Source organism: Jaculus jaculus, chromosome 17 (assembly GCF_020740685.1).
Source record: "Jaculus jaculus isolate mJacJac1 chromosome 17, mJacJac1.mat.Y.cur, whole genome shotgun sequence".
In the NCBI taxonomy this organism is placed as follows: Eukaryota; Metazoa; Chordata; class Mammalia; order Rodentia; family Dipodidae; genus Jaculus; species Jaculus jaculus.
The window spans coordinates 2,883,532-2,906,404 of record NC_059118.1 but is presented as its reverse complement, the minus strand read 5'-3'; the positions used below and the strand labels follow the sequence as shown (position 1 = coordinate 2,906,404).

The 22,873-nt window shown below is 44.2% G+C and overlaps 1 protein-coding gene across 6 annotated transcripts in view; it reads left to right on the top strand.

Annotated features, from left to right (window-relative positions):
- Nucleotides 1–20,047, top strand: part of Nktr (natural killer cell triggering receptor) — a 50,397-nt gene extending 30,350 nt beyond the window's left edge. For 4 of the 6 annotated variants that reach the window (XM_045136542.1, XM_045136544.1, XM_045136547.1 and 1 more), the window contains 11 exons: nt 450–479; nt 968–1,113; nt 2,371–2,593; nt 3,015–3,170; nt 5,735–5,822; nt 6,362–6,507; nt 7,544–10,417; nt 13,621–13,716; nt 14,703–14,792; nt 15,446–15,553; nt 17,446–20,047. In XM_045136542.1, coding sequence (XP_044992477.1) covers nt 450–479; nt 968–1,113; nt 2,371–2,593; nt 3,015–3,170; nt 5,735–5,822; nt 6,362–6,507; nt 7,544–10,417; nt 13,621–13,716; nt 14,703–14,792; nt 15,446–15,553; nt 17,446–17,533 — 4,045 coding nt within the window. In that variant the 3' untranslated portion in view covers nt 17,534–20,047. The remainder of the gene's footprint in view (nt 1–449; nt 480–967; nt 1,114–2,370; nt 2,594–3,014; nt 3,171–5,734; nt 5,823–6,361; nt 6,508–7,543; nt 10,418–13,620; nt 13,717–14,702; nt 14,793–15,445; nt 15,554–17,445) is intronic. The other 2 variants (XM_045136545.1, XM_045136543.1) reach the window with 2 other exon arrangements.
- Nucleotides 20,048–22,873: the final 2,826 nt, after the last annotated feature.

The window sequence follows — 22,873 nt, the reverse complement described above, 5'->3', positions numbered from 1 at the left end:
TTATGTGGGCATTGCCATGTTCATTACACTTCCTTTCCATGGCCTAGAAGATAGGTGCCTCTTCCTGTAGAATTCTACTGACAAATTTGGAGGGGGTTTTGATGTGTTTTATTTGTTTTTTATTTTTTGATTTAGGAGTCATTTTAATCTCTGTACATGGTATATGTTTATGTATAAAACTCAAAGGAAACCTATTTTTTGTATATTCTAATTTGCATATTATAGAGATGATTTTGTAATTCACTGTAATCTTGATTTTTTTAATCAGTAAAATGGCCACTGTGCTATTTTGGGGTCTTTAAGATTAAATGTACATTATGTTTAACGTTTTTCCCTGTGTTTTTATCTTTACTTCTTTGTTCACTACATGCTGTGTTTAAACCCTTCTGCTCTGTTCATCTGAACATGTCATTTCTGACGTCATCTTTATGTTGATGCTTCTTACACAGAACTACAAAGCCTGCTCCACACCTAGATGGGTAAGCATTACCTTCTTTTCATTAATGGGGAGTTGTGTGGGTGACTAGCCATACCATAAAAACACATGAACCATGCAGTAACCTTAACATGGTACTCTCTTGGGTCTGGGTTAGTCTCATTGCCAGATTCTTCCTAAAAGAGCATAGGACTCAGTACTTTTGAGAATCTATAGCTTCCTGTATTATGAAGGGGCTATTTACCTGTGCCCATGGATGGGCTCAACCGTGCCACTGTGCATGTCCTCATACAGTGCATTCTGAATGTTATCAGGCTTTCTTACCCAAACATGGCTAGGAGCCATTGTTGAAAAAAAACTGAGGCCCAGTTTTATATGATAGATTTCAAGTTCTTATTCGGTATTAGTTGCTTCATATATTATCAAATACTGCTTTTATTTCCAGGACTGAGAACTTATTTGCAACACTTGTCTCAATTCATACTTTTATCATTGTCAAACTAATTATTTCTTGAATTTATATTGCGACAGAGTACATGTTGTGTTTGGACTGGTTATTTCTGGTTTTGAAGTAATTGAACAAATTGAAAATCTGAAAACGGATGCTGCAAGTAGACCTTATGCAGACGTGAGAGTTATTGACTGTGGGGTGCTTGCCACCAAGTCAACAAAAGATGGTAAGAACTTTTGGAGGTTGTTGGGTAGAGAAGGCTGGGATTCAACAAAAGCGTTATTAAAGATACCTCTAGATTTAATAGCACACAAACACAGACAAGCTGTGAATCACATATTATCCATCAGCATATCTTGTCTAGCCATACTGGTCGTTTTTTTGTGCCTGGTTCCACATAGGTACTGGGGAATCAAACCCTACTCATCAGACTTCATAAGCAAGTACCTTTAACCACTGAGCCATCTCCCCAACCTCATACTGCTTCTTATTACTTCTTGGCCTCTGGTTTGATTCAGACCATCTCATGCCCCATTATCGCAGTGTCTCTGCCTCCTTGCTCCCTGTAGTCTTTTTCTCAGCAGCAATATCCCACCTAGTCTCCTTGCTATGTTCTTTCTTCTCCTTGGTTTGCCCTAAGCAGCCACCAAAGTCATTCTTTTGAAGTATATTTTACATCCATACCCCTCCTGCTCAGATGCCTGCAGTGGCTCCCTCCTCAGTCCCCACAGCTAAAGTCTGTGCTGTAGTCTACATGGCCTGCAGTGGAGTGGCTCCCTGCTGTCTGTTGTTCTGCCTAGTGTTTTGTTTGTTTTTGAGATAGGCTCTTAGCCCAGGCTGGTCTCAAACTCCTTTTGTAGCTGAGAATGAACTTGAACTTCCCAGTCCTCCTGCCTTTGCATCCTGGATGTTGACCCAGATTATAGGTGTACACCACCATTCCTAGTTTATGCAGTGCTGGGGATGGAACCCAGAGCTTTGTTCATACTATGCAAGCATTGTACCAGCTGAGCTACATCCCAAGTCCTCTCTGCTGTCTCTCTGACCTCTTTCCCTTACTCGTTGCCCTCTAGCCACAATGACCTTTACGCAGGCATGCCAATCACCATGTTACATTTTGGTGCTGTTCTTGTCTAGAACACTACTATTAAGGTGTCCTTATGATCCTACTCCTTTCTTTTGGTCTCTGCTCAAATGTTATCTTAAGCTATCCCTACCTTGTCTGTGCTTTTTATACTGCTGATTTTCTGTCTTAGCATTTATCACTTGTCACACTTACTATCTGACCCAAGTGTAATATAGGCTGAAGCTTCATTGTGGATTTTGCAAGCACTTGTATGATATATTGGGAAAAAAGTATTTTAATTTCATTTTTAGTTTGCTTTACATAAATCTTATTATGATACTCATTAATCATATTTATGATTCTGAAAGATCTGTGCTGGTCTTTAGTACTAATATTTTTGTTAATATTTATTAAAAGTTTTTGAGAAAAAAAGGAAGAAACCAACACAGTCAGAAGACTCGGAGTCTTCTTCCAATTCCTCTTCCTCTTCAGAATCATCTTCAGAAAGTGAAATTGAACGTGAGAGAAGCAAAAGAAGGAAACACAAGAGGAGGCCAAAAGTGAAACATTCTAAAAAGAGACGGAAGGAAGTGAGCAGTTCAGAAGAACCCAGGAATAAGCATACACTGAGCCCTAAAGGGTAAGTGTGAACCAGGATAGTCTCCCCTAAAACACACCCGCCCTGGAATAGGAGAGACAACATACACTTCTATGCCTCCTTTTCTCGCCTGTAACTGACAAAGGGTAGAATTTTGGACTTTAAACTGAAATCTGAGACGTCTGGGAGTAGTATCGATGTTGCCTAGTAAATATTTGTGTGTGTTTTCAGTTGAAATAATTCCTGAAATTCTTGAGGAAAACTTCAGGATAATTTGACAATTTTTATATCAAAATTTAGTGCTCTGGGTTTTTTACTGGGTTGATGTTGAAAATTAGCACTTCTGGGTGAGAATGTAGTTATCAGTGATTTTGCTATTATTTTGGTGCCTAAATTTGGTGTGCTTTTTTAATGAGACACAAGAATTACACACCTTCATTTGGTTGCTTGATTGTTATTTCAGTCACTCTGAGAGGAATGATGCTAATGAGAAAAGGTCCAGTGATTCAAATGCTAAAAGGGAAAAGCCTGTTGTCCGCCCAGAAGAGATCCCTCCAGTGCCTGAGAACCGTTTTCTCCTTAGAAGAGACATGCCTGCTGTCACTGTGGAGCCTGAACCGTAAGTAGGATGATAACTCCATGTATGTTCCTTTACCTTTCTGGTCCCTGTGACCAGATGACTGATCAAAGCAGTTTGCTCCTGTTTCCCTAGGGTTCATTCTGTTATGTGGAACAGTTCACATCAGCAGACAGTAAGCCAAGGGAAAGGATGCTGTCATTCAGTGAGCTTTCTCCTTTCTCCCTTCTAGGGTGGTTCTTTCCTCCTCAAGTTAACCCTCTGGAAACTTTCACAGACACATGCAGAATGTTCCTCACCTGTCTCATAGGTGATTTTTTTTTTTTCTTTTTGATTTTTTGAGGTAGGGTCTCACTCTGGTCCAGGCTGACCTGGATTTAACTATGTAGTCTCAAGGTGGTCTCGAACTCTCGGCAATCCTCCTACCTCTGCCTTCCAAGTGCTGGGATTAAAGGTATGCACCACCATGCCCAGCTTTCATAGGTGATTCTAAGTCCAGTCAAGTTGGCAGTGAAGATTAACAATCACACTGTATATTTTTATGTCACTGATGGGCAAATCCATCAGCTCATTGTGTTTTTACATTCACTTACTGAATGTGACTCATACTCAGAGCATATTGGAAGATACTGGAGGAGTTACCAGATTGATGCATTACATACACCTCACCTTTTAGAGTTTACATTCTACTCCAGTAGTAGGTAAAGGTGGTTGGGCAAGTTGGCCAGTGAAGGGATGGTTCTTTTATTTTTTTATTTAATTTTACTTAAATTTTTAAAATTTTTTAATTAATTTATTTGCATGCCAGGGTCTCTTGCTGCTGCAAACACCCATCTAGCTTTACATGGGTGCCTGGGGAATTGAACCTGAGCTGACAGGCTTTACATGCAAGTGCTTTTGACCACTTAAGTCATCTCCCCAGCCCTATTTAAAAAAAAAATTTTGGTTTTGCAGGCAAATGCCTCAAGCACTAAGCCATCCCTCCAGCCCCTTTTGTTTTATTTTTAAGGTCTTGTTATGCTGCCCAAGCTGGCATAAAACTTTGAATCCTCCTACCTTATTCTCCCAAGTGCTGGAGTTACAGAGGTGTGTCACCATGCCTAGGATTCTTGTCTGAAAAGATTTGTTACTTACTGATCTTGCTACCTTGGCCTTTTATTAAAAGGGTAAAGTTGTGTTGTCAAAATAGGTTACTGGAATAACTGAGTTCTCTGGATCCAGTTTAACAGTGAAGCAGTGTTACTTTCCCTCCCACCTTCTTCCTCCCTTCCTCCCTCCCTCCCTTTCTATGTGTTTGTGTTTTACTTTTGTTCTGTTTTGGAGATAGTCTTTTGCTATATATTTACACTGGTGCCCATCTTGGTTCTCTGGCCTAAGTCCCTCAAATGCTTGGATAATTTATTTTTTATTTTTTATTTGAGAGAGAGAGTGAGAAAGAGGCAGAGAGGGAGAGAATGGGTGTGCCAGGGCCTCCAGCCATTGCAAACGAACTCCAGATGCATGTACCACCTTGTGCATCTGGCTTACATGGGTCCTGGGGAATCGAACCAAGGTCCTTTGTCTCTGCAGGCAAACACCTTAACCGCTAAGCCATCTCTCCAGTCCTGGTTTTGTTTGTTGAGGTAGGGTTCCGCTCTAGCTCAGGGCAGCCTCGAACTTGCAGCAATCCTCCTACCTCTGCTTCTCAAGTGCAGGAATTAAAGATATGTGCCACCATGCCTGGCATTTTTTCTTTTTCTTTTTCTTTCTTTTTTTCTAGGCTGGTCTCAAAATCACCACATAGAATAATCTGGCCTTGAGTCTATGATCTTCCTATATCATGAGAAGAGTGGAATTCTTTTGGCAGGGGATAACCTTACTTGGGTTTCAAGTTACTATTCTGTATTAAAACAGATAATATTAACACTATGTATTTGGTAAGGTGGACAGCAGTGAATTTTTTTTCATCATGGCAGATGGGTGATATATATATATATGTATATATATACACACAAACATATACAGATATATTCTCATGCATACTTATATATATCTATATATGGAACTAGAAATAATGTCATATTATAAGTAGTATATCTGGTGACTGTGGCACATCTCAGCTGTGTCTAATAATGCATGCGCCATATACAGACAGCCAAAGGAAACATGTAAATGAATGTAGGTATGCATCAGTAAAACTTCTTAGATATTAAGGTATGAATTTCATGTTACAATATACCGTGAAATTTTTTATTATCATGGCATAAGTTGTATATTTGAACATTGGTGAAGGGTCATAGCATTTGCTAATATAGATATATACATACTTTTATTTTCAAGGTATGGTCTCTCTCTCACCCAGGCTGTCCTGGAACTTGTTCTGTAGCCTCGAACTCTTGGTGATCTTCCTTTTTTCTTTTTTTTTTTCTGGTTTGTTTGTTTGTTTTTCCTAGGTAGGGTCTCATTGTAGTCCAGGCTGACTTGGAACTTACTGTTTAGTTCCAGGCTGGCCTCGAACTCAGAACAGTCCCTCTACCTCTGCCTCCTGAGTGCTGGAATTAAAGGTATGTGCCACCGTACCCAGCTCTCATTTGCTAATTTTTAATTTTTATCACAACCTCATCTAGGAAGATTCCAGATGTTGTACCTGTTGCAAATGACCAGAAACCATCAGTATCAAAGTCTGGTCGGAAGATTAAAGGAAGAGGCACAATTGTACGTATGTCAAGGTTTTCATTATTTCAAATTATATAACCAGACAGTAACTTTTTGTTTACCCTATCAGCAAAATATGAGATTCAGTTTTAGGTATAACACAAAATCTATCCAAGGAGTTATGTATTTTCCATAATTTGAGGACCATTAGATAGAAAATTTGTAGTTATATTTGTATTGATTTGGTAGGTATCAAATGATACTGAAACAAACAACAAGTGTGTTAAGAAGTTTTAGTATCCTGAATAATGTAGACTAACGAGTCTTAAGTTTTAAGACTCTGGAAAGGGAGATTTTGTGTGGGATCCAGGTGAATCTCTGCCCTTTTCACCCCTCTTAATGCCATTATTTGGAGTAATTTCTAAGGCTAGGGAGATGGCTCAGCAGTTAAAGCGCTTGCTTAAAGTAATTTCATACCTTTTTTGCTTAAATCAGTGTCTTTGAAGGGGTCTGAGAGTAGATTTTTCCTGACTCTGTCCTCCAGCAGACTGTAATTGAGAAGCATTTTAACAACATTTACGTCCTTCTTTGTGTTTAAGCGCTATCACACACCTCCAAGGTCACGGTCTCGTTCTGAGTCAGAAGATGATGGTAGCAGTGAGACTCCTCCTCACTGGAAAGAGGAAATGCAGAGATTAAGAGCATACAGACCTCCCAGTGGAGAGAAATGGAGTAAAGGAGATAAGTAAGCACTTTGAGTTCAAACCTGTAGTTATAGTATTGTAAATGTTAAGGGACTAAGACCTTACCTTGGATTTTTCATTAAAGATTCACAGTCAGAATTCCACTATGACCAAAGAGAACACACTTGAAATACGCAGTGAGAACAGCAGTGTTAACTAGCTGAGATAAATGCTAGGGGAAGGGGCGTTTAAATCAAATTCTGTTCTCCTTCTTCTGAATGTTTGCTTGAACTTTTACTTAATTTTAAAGTTAGTCAGAACTTAAAAATTATATAGCTGTTTTTTTGCTTGCCAAGTATGTTAGTCATGGATGAAATTAATTGGTACATAGGAAAGCCTGTATCTAGGATATCCATGAACGTCTGAGCTGTAGAACTGTTGTTTTCAGAAAAGCACCTGTATCTTACAGTGTGATGTGTATTTTTGAAAAGAGACTGGCCCAGAATTGCTAGTGAGAAATACCCAGAAGGGACCCTGTATAGTTCTTCACAGAAGAAATGTCTTTTTCTCTGCAGACATCTTGAAGAATGGTCATGGGAGAAAGGCCGAGGCAGACATCTTCTGGGAAGGGTAGTGTAGAAAGAATGGTGCTGAGGACACCATCTATGCTTATAGAAGGCCCATCAGCATTCACATGGTTTCTCTTCAATTTCTATTTGTAGTGGTTAAACTGCATACAGCCTTAGAAGGGAGAGTTGATCACCACTGTGAGGTGGAGGAAAGAAGTCATTCAAGTCTCCTTAGCCAGGCTTGGTGGTACAGTGGTTGTGAGGCTGAGGCAGGAGGATCAGGTGGGGGTCAACTTGGACTATATAAGGAGACCTTGTCTTTTTTTTTTTTTTTTTTTTTTGAGATCTTACCTTTTATAAAAAGACATTATAAGCAAGTCAGTCAGTAATTGTGAAAGTAATGAGTGGAGACTGAGCCTGTCACTCTGATTTGTATGTCTTCCACATGTTTGCAGCATTGATAGAGTCAACCAGTTCAGGCATGGGAAACATGTCATAAGTAACTGCATACATGGTTCCCTTCCTATAGGTTGAGTGAGCCCTGTTCAAGCCGATGGGATGAAAGAAGCTTGTCCCAGAGATCCCGGTCACGGTCCCATAGTGGTTATTATTCAGACCTGAGTGCAGCAAGACATTCTGACGGTCGCCGCAGGAAACGTAGGAAGGAGAAAAAGGTTAAGCATAAGAAAAAAGCTAAAAAGCAGAAACACTGCAGAAGACACAAACAGACCAAGAAGAGAAGGGTTGTGCAGTGTGATGTGGAGCCCTCAGCATCTCCCACTTGCCGCATGAAACCCTCCTGTGCTAGAGAAAGGAGGTCCCCATCCTCCTCCTCATCTCACCACTCATCTCAGAGGGACTGGTCGAAATCAGACGAGGATGACCAGAGCTCTTCAGCCCACTCCAGCAGAGACTCCTACAGATCCAAGGCTCATTCACGGTCGGGTTCTAGAGGAAGCACCAGATCAAGGACTTCATCAAAATCCTCATCATGCCGTCACAGTAGATCAAAGTCCAGATCTAGTTCCAAGTCAGGGCACCGAAGACCAGCATCAAAGTCACCAAGAACAGCTCATCAGGTAAGTGAAGATAAACCAGTTAAGACAGAACCTTTGAGAGCAACAGTACCACACAACGGAAATGCAGTGCAACCGGTGGTAGCAGAAAATATTCCTGTCATACCCTTGAGTGACAGCCCTCCCCCTTCAAGGTGGAAGCCTGGACAGAAGCCCTGGAAGCCTTCTTATGAACGAATTCAGGAAATGAAAGCTAAAACAACTCATTTGCTGCCCATCCAGAGCACATACAGCTTAGCAAATTCAAAGGACACTGGTAGTTCCTCCTCCTACCATAAACGACAGAGAAACTCAGAAAGTGATCGGAGTGCTTATTCAAAGTGCAGTGATGGAAGTTCTGAAAGTTCACGCAGGTCAGGGAGCAGGTCCTCCAGGAGCAGGTCCTACTCTAGGTCACACACAAGGTCTCGGTCACAGAGTTCGGCTAGTTCACAGTCAAGGTCTAGGTCCCCGTCATCTAGATCTCGCTCACGGAGTAAGTACAGTGACCATTGCCGGCGCAGCAGGTCGTCTTCGTACACTTCTGTGAGCAGTGATGCCGGAAGACAAACCACAAGGAAGTTCCGATCCCATGGGAAGAAAAAGCACACTTTAAATAAAAGGTACAGCCGCAGCTCTGAACAGGCTCTTCACAATAAATATGGCAGAAGTAGAAAGCAGCCTTCCTGTCAGAGGAGGTCCAGTGAAAGCAGGTCATCACTGGATTCATCAGACAGTCAGCAGTCCAGTGTTGAGATTATGCAGTCAGCCCCAGAGAAGGAGAGGCAGGAGAAAATGGAAATCGCAAATGACAAGCAGGACAGAGGCAGACATGAAGGGAAATCCAAGCCTGAATGGGAAGGCCCCCATTCAAAAAAAAGAACTTTAAAAGAGAACCTATCTGATCACTCTAAGAATGACACTAAGGTCAGAAGGAAGAGCTGTGCTGGGAGTAGATGGGACTCTGAGTCAAATTCAGAGCGAGATGTAGCTGAGGGCAGTAAAAGTGACTCTCAGCAGTCTTCTGGTAAGGAAGAGGGTGAGGCCACATCGGAGTCTGGGTCAGAGGTCAGCGAGGCTCATACCAAAGCTAAGCCTCCAGCAAAGGCTTCCATAAGCACGCCACTACCTGACAGCAACGGAGTGTGGAAAGCCAGGAGACCGTTGTCCTCGACTTCTGATTCAGAGGACGCCTGGTCCAGCTCTGAAAGAAGCAGAGTCCAGCCACGGAGGCGCAAACACGGGTCAAAGGAAAGTCTTAGAAAAGAGTACATGAGAAAAGAGAAATTAAAAGCTAAAAAGGACAAAAAACACAAGGCTCCTAAACGAAAGCAAGCTTTCCACTGGCAGCCTCCCCTGGAGTTTGGTGAAGAGGAGGAGGAGGAGATGAACGAAAAGCAAGTTACTCAGGAGTTGAAAGATAAAGAAGAAAGTTTGGAAAACTGTGAAACCATAAAAGATAATCTCCCCAAAGCAGAGAGCTTTTGTGATGAGGGCAGCTTCTCAGGTAAATATAAAAACATGACTGTTTCAGATCATGGCCTGCTTGCCAAGGAGGATAGTAAGCCCAGCACGAGTCCTGCAGCCTTAGACATGGAGATGGAGGAGAAAGTCACAAGTTCTCCCCTTTGCCCCCAGCACATTGAGGACGGTATCTTGGAGGATGTTCTTCAAGCAGATGACAGCATGGAGATTTGCACTCCTGATAGGAGCTCCCCAGCAAAGGCAGAGGGGGCTTCCCCGACAGCAAATCCTGGGTCCAGCACCCTGGCGATGAGCACTATTTCAGAGCAGGGTGTGCAGCCGGCACAGCTTGAAGCAGAGGGACCAAGGCAGGAAAATAGCATGTCTGAAAGCAAAACCCTGGGTGAGGGGAGAAAGCTTAGCAGCAGCTCTGTTAGCTTGGCCAGTGCTCCAGAAAGTCCTGGGAAGAAGGAGGAGGCTGACAAGAGCCAGGTTAGCCGAACAGATAATAAGTGGAAGCCCCTGCAAGGAGTGGGGAACCTGGCAGTACCTCCTACCACCACACCCAGTGCCCTTGACTTAAAGACGCTGGCTGCTGTGCCTGAGGGGAAGCCCCAAGGTTTGAGAATAGAAATCAAAAGCAAAAATAAGGTTCGGCCTGGGTCTCTCTTTGATGAAGTAAGAAAGACAGCACGCCTAAATCGGAGACCAAGAAACCAAGAGAGTTCAAGTGACGAGCAGACACCTAGTCGGGATGGCAATAGCCAGTCAAGGAGTCCACATCGATCTCGAAGTAAATCTGGAACCAAGTCACGACACAGAACAAGGTCTGTCTCCTACAGCCACTCAAGAAGTCGATCGAGAAGCTCCACATCCTCTTACCGGTACATAGTATCTCCTTTCTCTTCTCACGGGGGAACCTGCTATTGTCTTAGCTTGGAAAAGCATCAGCATTAGGGACAAGATCACTCTGTCCATAGATCTGAAAGGGAATAAAGTCTTGTTCTGTAGGACCCAGACTACACATGAGCACAAAGATGTGGAGTGGGCATTTCAGGAGAAGAAATTGGGGCTCAGTTTAAAAGATGTGTTATGAGTAGTCTGACCTCTCAGTCAGTGAAAGCTTTCTAGTATAAATCACTGTGATGGGCATTAGCTTGCCACCTTCTAAGGTGTGATGGGGCTTTCTTGCCCATTCAGCAATGTCTTTGAACAGAATCTGCAAGATGACAGATCACTGGTCTAACTTCCCCTGTACACATTTGAATGTCAGTGGCAGAGGCAAAGTTGCTGCCCCAAACATGCCTCCAAGTCAGTCTATCACTATCTTCAGACTTTTGTTCAAGTCCCATCTAACTTTTGTTAGATAGGATAGACTAAAGAGTGTACAGAATGAGAATTGAAAACTAAAAACACAGTGAGCTGGGGATATGGCTCAGATGGCTTAGAGGTTAAGGCACTTGCCTGTGAAGCCTAAGGACCCAGGTTTGCTTCCACACACATACACTAGATGCACAAAGTCTGAAATTCATTTGCTGTGGTTAGAGGCCCCAGCATCCCCATTCATTTTTTCTCTCTCTCATAAGTAAGAAAGAAGCACTGGATTACAAAGCCTACAGGCCTAGATTCGATTATCCAGTACCCGTATAAAGCCAGATGCACAATGTAGAACATATGTGCTTGCAGTGGCCAGAGGTTCTGATGCACCCATAAATCACATTCATTCATTGTCTCTCAGTCTCTGTCTCAACTAAATAAGTAAAAATATTTCCTTTTAAAAAGAAAAAAAAAAGGTTACCATGACATGAAGCAAATAAGTAATTGTGTTCCACTAATAACTATGTCATGTTTACCTGTTGAATTGCTCATACCTCTCATTGTGCTTGATTTCCATGATTTGAACTAAACAATACAATAAGAATCTCAGCCATTTTTTCTTTTTCTTTTTTTTTTTTAATGAGAGAGAGAGAGAACTGGCACACCAGGGCCTCTAGCCACTGCATTCAAACTGCAGACGGGTGTGACACCTTTTGCACATGCGTGACTGTGTGTCTGGCTTATGGGTTCTAGGGAGTCAAATCTCAGTCCTTAGGCTTTGCAGGCAAGCACTTTAACTGCTAAGCCATCTCTATCCCTTTCCTCTTTCTCATCCACTAAGCTTTTCTTTCTTTACAAACCCAGGCTTCTTTAAAAAAGAACCACCACATGCCACCTGTAGTAACTGTCTCCCCTTTACACCTCAGCTGCTTGTTGGCCATTGTTTGTACCTTCTGTCCCATCTCTGACTTTTCAGGCCTTTTTTCATGGCCATTACAGAGCTGAGCCTCTCTCCTCATCTCTTTTAGGCCATTTATTTCACCTTTGTCATGTAGGTTGTCCTGAATTCCAGCAGGTCCTGAGAGCTAGTGGATCTTGGCATCTTGGCTTTCACTCTCTTGAGTTCCTGTTGCTACTCCAGAGTCCTGTCTGCTCCAGTCAGCCTTGCCTTTTAGACACAGGCAGCTCTGCTGCTGGTGATGTTGGCACTCTCTGCCTTCCTATTCCAGCCTTTGGACTTGGTGGCTGTGTGTTTCATAAAGGGAGACAGTAAGGCTTAGAAAGGCTACATAAGGAATGCTCTCTAGGCCAGGGCTGCTAGTGGGTTTTTGTTGTTGTTTTTGGCATGTGTATATAGTATACATGCATATGTATATGTGTATGATCATATGTGAGTGGGCAAGTATATGTGCATGTGGAGGCCAGAGGTCAACATCAGGTGTCTTCCTCGATTGCTCTCTACCTTATTTGTGTGCACATAGAGGTCAGAGGACAACCACAGGGTGTCTGTCCTCGCCTTCTGCCTTGTATGAAACTGAGTCTCTCTGTAGTTCGCCACTGCATATTCCTGTCTAACTAGCCCATAAGCTAATGAGATTCTCTTGGGTCCACTTCCCATTATGCCTGTAGGTGAGCAGAGGTTACAAACACATGTGCTGAGTGTGTTTGGCTTTACATGGGTTCTGAGGATCCAAACTTGGGTTGTCAGGCTCACACAGCAGTGATTTTAACCATTAAGCCATCTTCCCAGCCTAGGCTAGGGTTTCTTAAGAAACCTTTTTTATTTATAGCCCTTTTCACTCAAAAAATTTTTACAGACCTCAGTGTAAGGTATGTAAGATAGATACAAGGTAGCTGGGGAGATGGCTTGGTGGTATAAGGCACTTGCTTGCAAAGCCTGACAGCCTGGGTTTTATTCCTCAGTACTCAGGTAAAGCCAGACATATAAAGGGTTGCTGTGGTGTGCTCAAACTTACTCATTCCCTCTCAAATAAACAATTTTAATAATAAAAATAGACCAAAATTTAATGATAAATCATAAGGAAATATACTTTAAAACAACTCTTTGGTATACATATATTTTACCATTTATTAAAGATGAAGGCAGATTTGCACAGTAATGAGATTCCTTGCTTTTTAATTCAGTCGTGGCTGACACACTTAAGAGCATAGAGGGACTTGTCTTCAGAGCTGATGGGCACTTTAATCCTACAGACGTCACTACTGAGAATGCTGCTTTACATAAGCATATAGCACAAAGTGGCAAAAGGATGTTTAGGGCTGTTTCAGAAATTTGCAAATTCTCTCATAATCCCAAGTCAAAATGCTTTTAAATCATTTTTTATGGAACTCAAGTCAGCAACTCAAACAGTGAGCCATCCTCCAATTCTGGAAGTTTTTATATAAAATCCTCCCCACATGTAGGTATCCCCTGATCCTTTTTCTCCTTGTGTTCAGGAACTGAGTCTGTTGATAGATCGAGCTGTGTTTCCGTCACTAAGTGAGATTTGGATTACTTCCTCTTCTGATAGTACAGCTCGGGTGCCTGTTGAGATTACCAGCCTCACAGGGGCTTGTTTCATTCTGTTTGATTTCAACTGTGCTTGTTTGTCTTTTGCGTCATTAATAGTGCCATGATCATGTCCACTGTGCAGAGTGCATGACAGACTACCTCTGATTGGTTTCCCTTTCCTGTCTTGCATGTGAGCAGTTCTGACAGTGTGGAGGGTTCATGCACATGTATGTTTCTTCTCTCATTTTAAAATTGTAGATCAAGAAGCTACTCAAGAAGTCGGAGCAGGGGCTGGTACAGCAGAGGCCGGAGCCGGAGCCGGAGCAGCTCCTACCGCAGTTACAAAAGCCACAGGTGAGCTTGTGTCTGCCGGGAGGGCTAAGAGACCAGCCTGTCAGTGTGGACCACTGTCCAGCCTGCTGCTCACCCAGCCCTGCATCACAGAAGGGTGTAACTCTTCCTGGCTTTCTCAGTTGGATCTTACCAGAATGAGACCAGGGAAACTGTAGGGTTAAGAAAATGCTGTTACTCCTCCATCTCCTTCACGTACATCTGCAGGTCCTGAGTACAGTTACCTCTTGACTTGGGTTAGGGATTGTGACAAGAGGAACACAGAGAAGAAACCAAGTTGAGTGCCTTGCTAGGTGGCCCTTCTTCCTAACGTGTGCAGAGCCTCCTCAGTGACTTTCTTTCTGCACATCTCATAGAAGAGCTGGCTTTTAGCCAGATGTGGTGGTGCACACCTTAAATTCCAGCACTAGGGAGGCAGAGGTAGGAGGATCACTGTGAGTTCGATGCTAGCCGGAAACTACATAGTGAATTCCAGGTCATCCTGGCCTAGAGCGAGACTGTACCTCATTTAGGGGGAAAAAACAAAACAACAACAACAAAAAAACCTTTTTTGTGTATTTTTGATATAAAAACAGAATAAGTATAGTTAAGAGATTTCACTGTATTTTCACTCTGATGGGCAAAAATCTGTCTAGATTTTAATTCTTTTAAATAATTAGAGAGAGCATTCCAGATACACGTGCCACCTTGTGCATCTGGTTTTACCTAGGTACTGGGGAATTGGACCTGTGTCCTTAGTCCTTGCTTGCATGCACTAACCGCTGAGCTATCTCTCCATGCTGTAGTTTTTTTTCTTTTTTAGTTTTTCAAGGTAGGGTCTCACTAGCCCAGGCTGACTTGGAATTCACTATGTAGTCTCAGGGTGGCCTCAAACTCATGGCCTCCCAAGTGCTGGGATTAAAGGGGTGCACCACCACACTTGCCCCCCCCCACCCCTGAAGATTTTTAATATGGCACAAGATAATGGTCCTTCCTGTGGTTCATCCTAGGACATCCAGCCGGAGCAGGTCCAGGAGCAGCTCTTATGACCCTTACAGTCGCTCCAGGTACGGGGCAGGTGGAGCAACCCTCAGAGTCTTGTGAGTTGGTGGTTGGTTTTGGTGCTGGGGATTCACATCTAGGCCTCAGGCTTGCTAAGCATGTATTAACCACTAACCTGTACTCTAGTCTTAACTGAGACGTTTTTGACAATTTTCATTGTTGACCCATTGTACTCCCAACTGTCAAAGGTGACAATGTCAGGTTGTAATGTCAGATGCTTTTTAAAAAATATATTTTATTTATTTATTTGAGAGAGAGAATGGGAATGCCAGGGCCTCCAGCCACTGCAAACAGACTTCAGATGCATGCACCCCCTTGTGCATCTGGCTTATGTTGGTCCTGGATAATTGAACAAGGATCCTTTGGCTTTGCAGGCAAATGTCTTAACCACTAAGCCATCTCTCCAGTTCAGCAGGTGCTTTTTGAGTATAATTGCCTTATAGGAGCCACCAGATTCAGTGAGACTCACTCAATGTTTAGTTTTATATTTTCAATTTAGAAAAGAAATTAACATTATTCTCTTTAATATAGTAAGTCCAGTTGAGGGCAGTTACTGAATGTTTCTAGTATTTGTTATGCAACTGCATCACACTTTCATGGAGTGCCCACACAAGCTAGAACCCTCACAAGGAAAAGAGGGGTCAGAGCATTTGAATAGGGAAGTTGAAAGAGTGGTGTTGCTGCTCAATAGGTCCTACACGTATGATAGCTACTACAGCAGGAGTCGGAGTCGCAGCCGGAGTCATAGCCAGAGGAGCGACAGCTACCGCCGAGGCAGCAGACACAGCCGGCGATCCAGGTGGGTCTACAGGTGACTGGGTGTTTGGTGTGAGGTGAGGGACACTAGTGGAAGAGAATGCATACCTTCCTGATGACAGTATTCTTTCCTCCTCCTCCTCCTCCTCTTCTTCTTCTTTTTGAATTAATTTATTTGACAGAGAAAGAGGGAGAGAGAGAGAGAATGAATATGTGCCTGCCAGGGCCTCCAGCCACTGCAGACGAACTCCAGATGCATGCACCCCCTTTTGCATCTGGCTAACGTGGGTCCTGGGGAATGGAACCTGGGTCCTTTGGCTTTGCAAACAAATACCTTAACCACTAAGCCATCCTTCCAGCCCTCTTGACTCTTCTTGAATCTCACTGATGCCTAGGTAGCTGCTAACCTTGGCCTTGGTATTAAGATCTGCCAAGTAGTACTTACTGTTGGCTGTTGTATGTTTGACTTTAACAGAGGTTTTCAAATACTCCCATGTCACTAGTCAAACATTTCTCTTGCAAAGAGCAAAGAGAAGGCTACTCAAACTGTGGCTCACCTTCTTAAATCAGGCTACCTACTGGAATCGCCAGTTTTTGTTTGTTTGTTTGTTTTTATTTGAGAGCGACAGAAAGAGGCAGAGAGCGAGAGAAAGAATGGGCGCACCAGGGCTTCCAGCCACTGCAAATGAACTCCAGATGTGTGCGCCCACTTGTGCATCTGGCTAACGTGGGCCCTGGGGAATCAAGCCTTGAACCGGGGTTCTTAGGCTTCACAGGCAAGCGATCAATCGCTAAGCCATCTCTCCAGCCCACCAGTTTTTTATTAAATAAGAAATATAATTATTTGATTCCACAACAGGCTTGAGGTTTCTATCTTGTCATTTGTTTAGTAAGATGCTCTTTTGGTTGTTGTTGTTTTTGTTTTTTTCAAGGTAGGGTCTCACTCTAGCCCAGCCTGACCTGGAATTCACTAGAGTCTCAGGATGGCCTCAAACTCATGGCGATCCTTGTACCTCTGCCTCCTGAGTGCTGGGATTAAAGGTGTGTGCCACTACACCCGTCATAAGATGCATTTTTATGTTGAGTTTCATACAGTGTTTTGGCTACTACAAAAGTCTTTATATGACTGTTCATATTTATGACTGTATGTCCCTTACTTATGACCTCTGTTCATACCTGCCCCACCCATTGAAACTGCAGTGATCATTGTACAGTATCATTGTTGCTTCCAATGGTCCTCCATTCAGATCCAGTGCCACTTTTTCTGGTTTCCCTCCTTCAGTGTTCTGGAACCTTTCCTTCTATGCTAGCTCTGTCATCCCTACTTTTGTCTCTTGAAATGACCCTGTAGGTCTCCACTATAACCCATAGCCCTCAGAAGCCCCCTGACTGCTAACTTTGAAGCCCAGACCATCCTGTGTGCCTCTGAAGAACCTTTACTCATAACCTTGGGTTCTCAGTGCACCTAACTAACTCACCATGTCACTATCCAGTATTATTCCTGAGCCCCAGAGAAGTATACTTGGCAGGAGATAGGGGTTCCTACCTTGTCAGGTCTAACTGAGTACCATAACTAAATGGTGACCAGATCAAGCTCCTCTTAACTCATTATCCCAATGGTCTGTTCACATGTATACACTTCCACACCTCTTTGGGTCCTCATTTCACTTTCTTACTTTAATGAAAGTATTGGTGTACCTTTCTCTCTTTGTTCTTCAGATAATCTAATCAAATACCAGTATTCCTTTTGGGTAATATTCATGTTCATGAATGGATTTCAAGTAAACTTCAGATTCTGAAGTTTCTTTTATGTTATTCTAACTGATAATGCTACCATTTATTGTTTACAATAACTTTGAACAGTCCATAGTGTTGCTGTAGTCAGAAACTCTGAAGTATGAGAGTGAAAGTCTTCTGTTTTGTTCTGCTCTGCAGGAGTGGTAGATCTTACGGCTCTGACAGCGAAAGTGACCGAAGTTATTCTCATCACCGAAGCCCCAGTGAAAGCAGCAGATATAGTTGAAGACATCTTTTTAAATTTTTTTTTATAAAGACTGTATCTTAACTGTAAATATCTGATAACTTAAAAGTTTAAGAAACGTATTGACAGTCTGTTGTGTTTCAGTATTAGAGGTCATATTCAAAGTTAGCTGTGTCTTAATTGTCACTTGTTTACCTATGTGCAAAATTTAAAATACACATCTGTCTCCTAGAAATATTTTTATGACACATTTTACAATAGCCAACTATGGACTTTGCATTTTCATGAATCAAGAAATTATGGAATTTATATTAAGTATAATTTGCAATATTACTTCAGATAGACTTTCTCTCCAGCTCATGTATTCCTCAGAATAGATTCTTTTTGCCCGTTTTTCAGGTCTTAGAATCCATGCTGCCAAATAGAACTGTGAAGGAGCTGTCCCAGATGGCCACGATCTCCTATATTGGTGACAGTCTTGTCCATGTGTGCTCTGAAATCAGGCCACCCAGACTCCATCCGATAGTGACCAAGAGTGGAGGGCAGAGACTTTGGGGTGGCTTGTTCCTGCCTACCTGCCATCTAGGAGAGCCAGAAAATGCCCCATGCTGTGTGGCCTCTGATGTGCACACTGTGGGCTGGCCTTAGCTGTAAGCATGAGCCTGTCTCTAAGGAGGGAATCTGCTCTGGCCACTCCCCAGGCTCCGGTGGCAAAGAGCTTATGCTAGCTCTTGACTTGGTGCTCGGGGCCTTTTGGTGCCTCTCGCTCATGACTCCATTACCTAGTTAGAACGTCAGAAGAGAAGTCTTTTTTATTATTTATTAGCACCACAAATGGTAACTTCTGAGCTATGTTTACTTTGACTGTTGTGGGACTTCTTCCAAGCACTGACGTGTGTTGGGGGTCCCCTGGAGCAGCAGGGTTAGCAGTGGGGCATGTCACCACATGTATACTTCTGGTGACATGTGTTGAAGAACCGACTTGTAACTACAGGGTCATTTGGAGACTCTGGCATAGCTTCAGCTGACATGCGCATCTCTCAGGTAGGGGAGTGTTTTCACCTGACTGAGTACAGCCTGGCCTCACCTAAGTAACAAGGCAGTACTAGGTCCTAGACACTGGGCAGAACACGTTTTCTCATGGCTTTGGGTGGTTCCTCTAAAATTTGACCTGTGAAAACTAGCGTGGTTTTTGTGTGTGTTTGTTTCATTCTTTACTTTGCATTCTTTCTCCAAGTGTACTTAATCACCTTAGTGCCGGTTTAATCCACTCACGCAGAAGGAATTCCTGGTGGATGCTTGGGGTGGAAATCTGCACCACCCCAACCCCGGCCTTTGCTGGTGTGCTTGAGAGGTAAGAGGGCCCCAGGCTGGAGTAGCTAATGAATGTGTGTGGTCTTCAGAGGCTGGGTGTGGCTCAGTGGTGGTGCCCAGGGGTCAGTGTGCAGCAACACCTCAGAAATGATAGTCCTTCTTAGGAGGTATGCAGATTGGGTTAACGGTTAACAGGTTAACACCGGTTGTCAGGTAGAATTACATTAGAAAGCAGGACTGTGTCAGAAGTACTTGGTGGTGAGTCCACACACGTGATTTGTAGTTTTCAAAGCAGCCTAAGACAAGGTTGTTTCAGCCTACTAACTCGTTAGTGGGAAGGCATGAATTCAGAACCTGAACAGAAACTGCCAAATCTAATAGTTAAGAAAAGTTACTCTTGGGCAGTGGATTTGTGTTTTGTTGCTGTGTGAAAAATTGCGCCAAATTTCACAGCTTTAAACAACAACGCCCATGTGTTGTCGGTTGGCAGTTCCACAACCCATGAGCCCAGCAGGGTGTGTCTGGCTTCTCTGCTCAGGGTCTCAGAAGGCTAGTGAGCAGGGTGACATTCCTTAATGAAGGCTTCAGGGATGAGTTGCCTTCTAGGCTAGCTAGCTCCTCTGTCCTGTCAGCTCCCTCAGCTTCTCTGGGCTCCTGTAAGGCTCCTCACATGCCCTGTGCTGTGGCGCCTCCAGCTGCCAGCCAGCGGTGGCCTGTTGAGTCCTCTCATGCTTCAATTCTCTGCCTTCTTCCTGCAGTAAGGGTTGCACGTGACTAGCTCAAACCCCAGAGATCACATTTTAAGACCTGTTGTGCCGTTGAACACTGACCACAGGAGTGATACAGCTCATCGAATTGGCAGGTTCTGGGGGTTGGTAAGATAGGGACATTGGTATTCTGCCTACTGTGGCTGTGGATGGGACTTTATCCAGACAGCTCAGCCCTCTTCTGCAGTATTGGACTTGCCTGTTTACTCAATTGAACTACAGAAATGGCTTTTCTCCCTAATGGGATCATTCTATATTTTGAAATTATTTTTTAATAAAATTGAATTATGTTGTGTACTGTGTTTAGTAAAAAAAATGTATTACTGGACAGTTTTGTAACATCCTGTTTACTGCAAATTAAATAGCTGATATTGTTTAAAATGTAGAAAATCCTTTTTGTACATACTAGCCATGTCTAGTTTGTATATACTTCATTAAATTTCCCTACAGCCTGGGAAGGGTAGAAATGAAAATACGTGCTGAGTCCCAGTCTGAGCCTATGTGCTTGGTGTTTCTTCACTCAAGACTTCTAGGAGTCTTTCTGACACTGGCAAAATGAACAGAACATGAACCTTTATGCTTGACCTGTGAAGAGAGCACTGCAAGTTGGTGTTGTGTAAGTACAGAGCAGGGAGAGTGCCAGGCAGAGCTGTCACCCTCTACAGATGGGCCCAGCAGTGGCACCTCTGCATTAGGGATGTTTGCTGAGGAAGCAGTAGGTCCATTCCCTGGTGAGCTGCTGCCCAGGGATAGGACATTGACCCCCAGTCCACATCTGCTCACCAAACAGTGTGGCCATCTGCCACTCATCTCCTGAGGTGGAAACACAATGACAGTTTGAACATTCATGTGAGAATTTGCCAGGAAGGGACAATTTATTTTTGTCTCCTTGAGCTCAGAGAAATGTTTATTTCCTTAGAAATACACTTCTCAGTTGCATAAATGATGGGTTGACAAGTTGGACAATTGAAAATCATCAAATTTGGTTGCTTTGCTTTAAAAGTTAAAGAAAATTTAGCTGGACATGGCAGTGCAGTCCTGCAATCCCAGAACTTGGAAAGTGGAGGCAGGAGGATCACAAATTTGAGGCCAGTGTAGGCTACACAAGAAAGAGCTTGTCTCAGGCCCCTTCTCCAAAGATGAAAGAAGCTAGACAATGAAGGTGGGAAGTCCCCTTGGGAAAGCCTTGTGTGGTCATTTTAGAGAGTTTGAGGGGCTTAATTCACATTTTCAGAGCCCAAGACTGATGGGCTGGGCAGTAGTGGGGATGGGAGGTTGTCAGGGACTTGGGTCTTGCTTTCTGAACTATAACAGGGAGAGATGAGGTACCTTGGTGTGACAAGAGCTGAGAAGAACAAACCATGGAAGGACTCAGACTGTGGTGGAATTTCATCTTTGCTGTGAAGATCGCAGCATCCCATGATCCCTTAGGTGTCAAGGGCAGACTCAGAACTACCACCTGTCCTTCTGGGAACTTTCTGTGACTCAAAACACCTCTCTCATGAGGCTGCGCCAAGTTTGGAGCCATGGACATACGCTTCTGCCTCAAGCCTGAGCAGAGGCAGGACAGCAGGGTGAAGAACAGGCCCTGGGGTGTCAGGGGACACTCCTGCCTTCCATGCCTGGAGCCCTGACCCTCGGGCATTTGGCTGCCCACCCTGCAAAAGGTCCTGAGACCTCCACGCATCTCTCAGCCCATGGGACCAGGTTATGGTACCAGCCTGGAGGTGAGTCTGCCTCCCAATGGGCCACTACAGAGGGTGTCCCCAGGCCAAACTCCTGGGGAAGGTCCCTAACTGCCTCCACTGCCCCTGGCCGCGTTGGATTTTACCCTGAAGGGAAAGGAAGACTTCTGTGAGCATCTGCAAAATAGCACAGTCCTTGACGCTGGTTCAAGTCCTGCTCTACTACTGCTGGGTAACTCGCATGCAACACCTAAAATTCAGCAAAATGCCTGAAAAGCTGGGGTTCGAGGGCTTCCTCCCTCCTAGGCATGTAACAGTGGCTCACCCCCAAAAATGGACGAGGTAGGTGATGGGTCTCTGAAGGCATTCCAGAAGCCACCAGGAGGTTTGCATACCAAAGCCTTTTGGTGGAGGGTGCGGTGAGTAGCTGGTTTGCATTATGCCCCTACCAGGGCCAGCTGGGGCCTGTTAGTGCTGGGCTCAGCAGAGCCAGAACCCCATTTCCAGCAGATCCACATGTCCGCATCCTGCAGAGCCCTGGGTCAGCTCCAGGGGGCAGCTTGGACCCCTACCACAGGCTTTGCTGTGTGAGCCAGTCCGCTTATGTGCTGCCAGCTGTCCCGTCTCTGCTTTGCTTTCCGCTCCAGCCAGGCCCTCCCACGCACAGGCGGGCCGTGCTCTCCAGGTTCTTGGGTGAGGGACCACACCAAGTACAGTTGGAAGCCATCTCCTTACTCTGGGAAGGGAGCATTGAACTTATGAACCCTGGGGGTCAGGGTCAGCCTCACATCTGAAGATGTGAAGCCCAGGCACGTCTTTCTCAAGCCTCGCTCCACCAGTGGCTCCCATCAGCCACACAGTCCCACTCCGTGGGAATTTTTTTTAAACATTTTATTAGAGAAATAGGCAGGTAGAGAGAGAAAAGAAAGGGCACTCCAGCTGCTGCAAATGGTGTGCCCCCTTGTGCATCTGACTTATGTGGGTACTGGGGACTCAAACCTGGGTCCTTTGACTTTGCAAGCAAGCGCTTTAACCGCTAAGCCATCTCTGCAGCCCTCCACAAGAATCTTGGTGCACCCATCCATCAGGCATTATGGTAAGCAACCTCCCCTGCACCAACCAGCGTTCAAACCTCAGCTGCCAGCATCCCCTTGGACCCATCAGGCCAGTCTGACCCACTCTTGGCTGACAAGTCCAGTATAACAAGGCACCTGGGTCAATGAATACAGGCTCTGCTCTGGGCTCCAGAGCCTGAGCACAGCTACTTAGGCCTTAGACACTCCTCACCGTCCTCCATCCTTCTCCCCTCACTTGCCCCATCTAAAGTCATCTCCCAAAGGACCAGTATCCTACCTTGGGTCACACTGGCCACTCTGTCCAGTATCCTACAGCCCCCAGAAAGGTCCCTTTCTCCCAGCTTCCTGGCACAGGTTCTACATGGCTTGACTTCCACTGGGCCTCAAGTGTCCCAGTCCTCCCAAATCACCCTTGCCACCTCTAATGTCAATGCAAGGGTCCCCTTTGAGTGCAAAGAGGAAGTCCAATGTGCAGCCCCAAGGTGACTGGCAGGTCTGAAGCCTTAACCTGGGGCCTTTGTGGCCCCATGATACTACAAC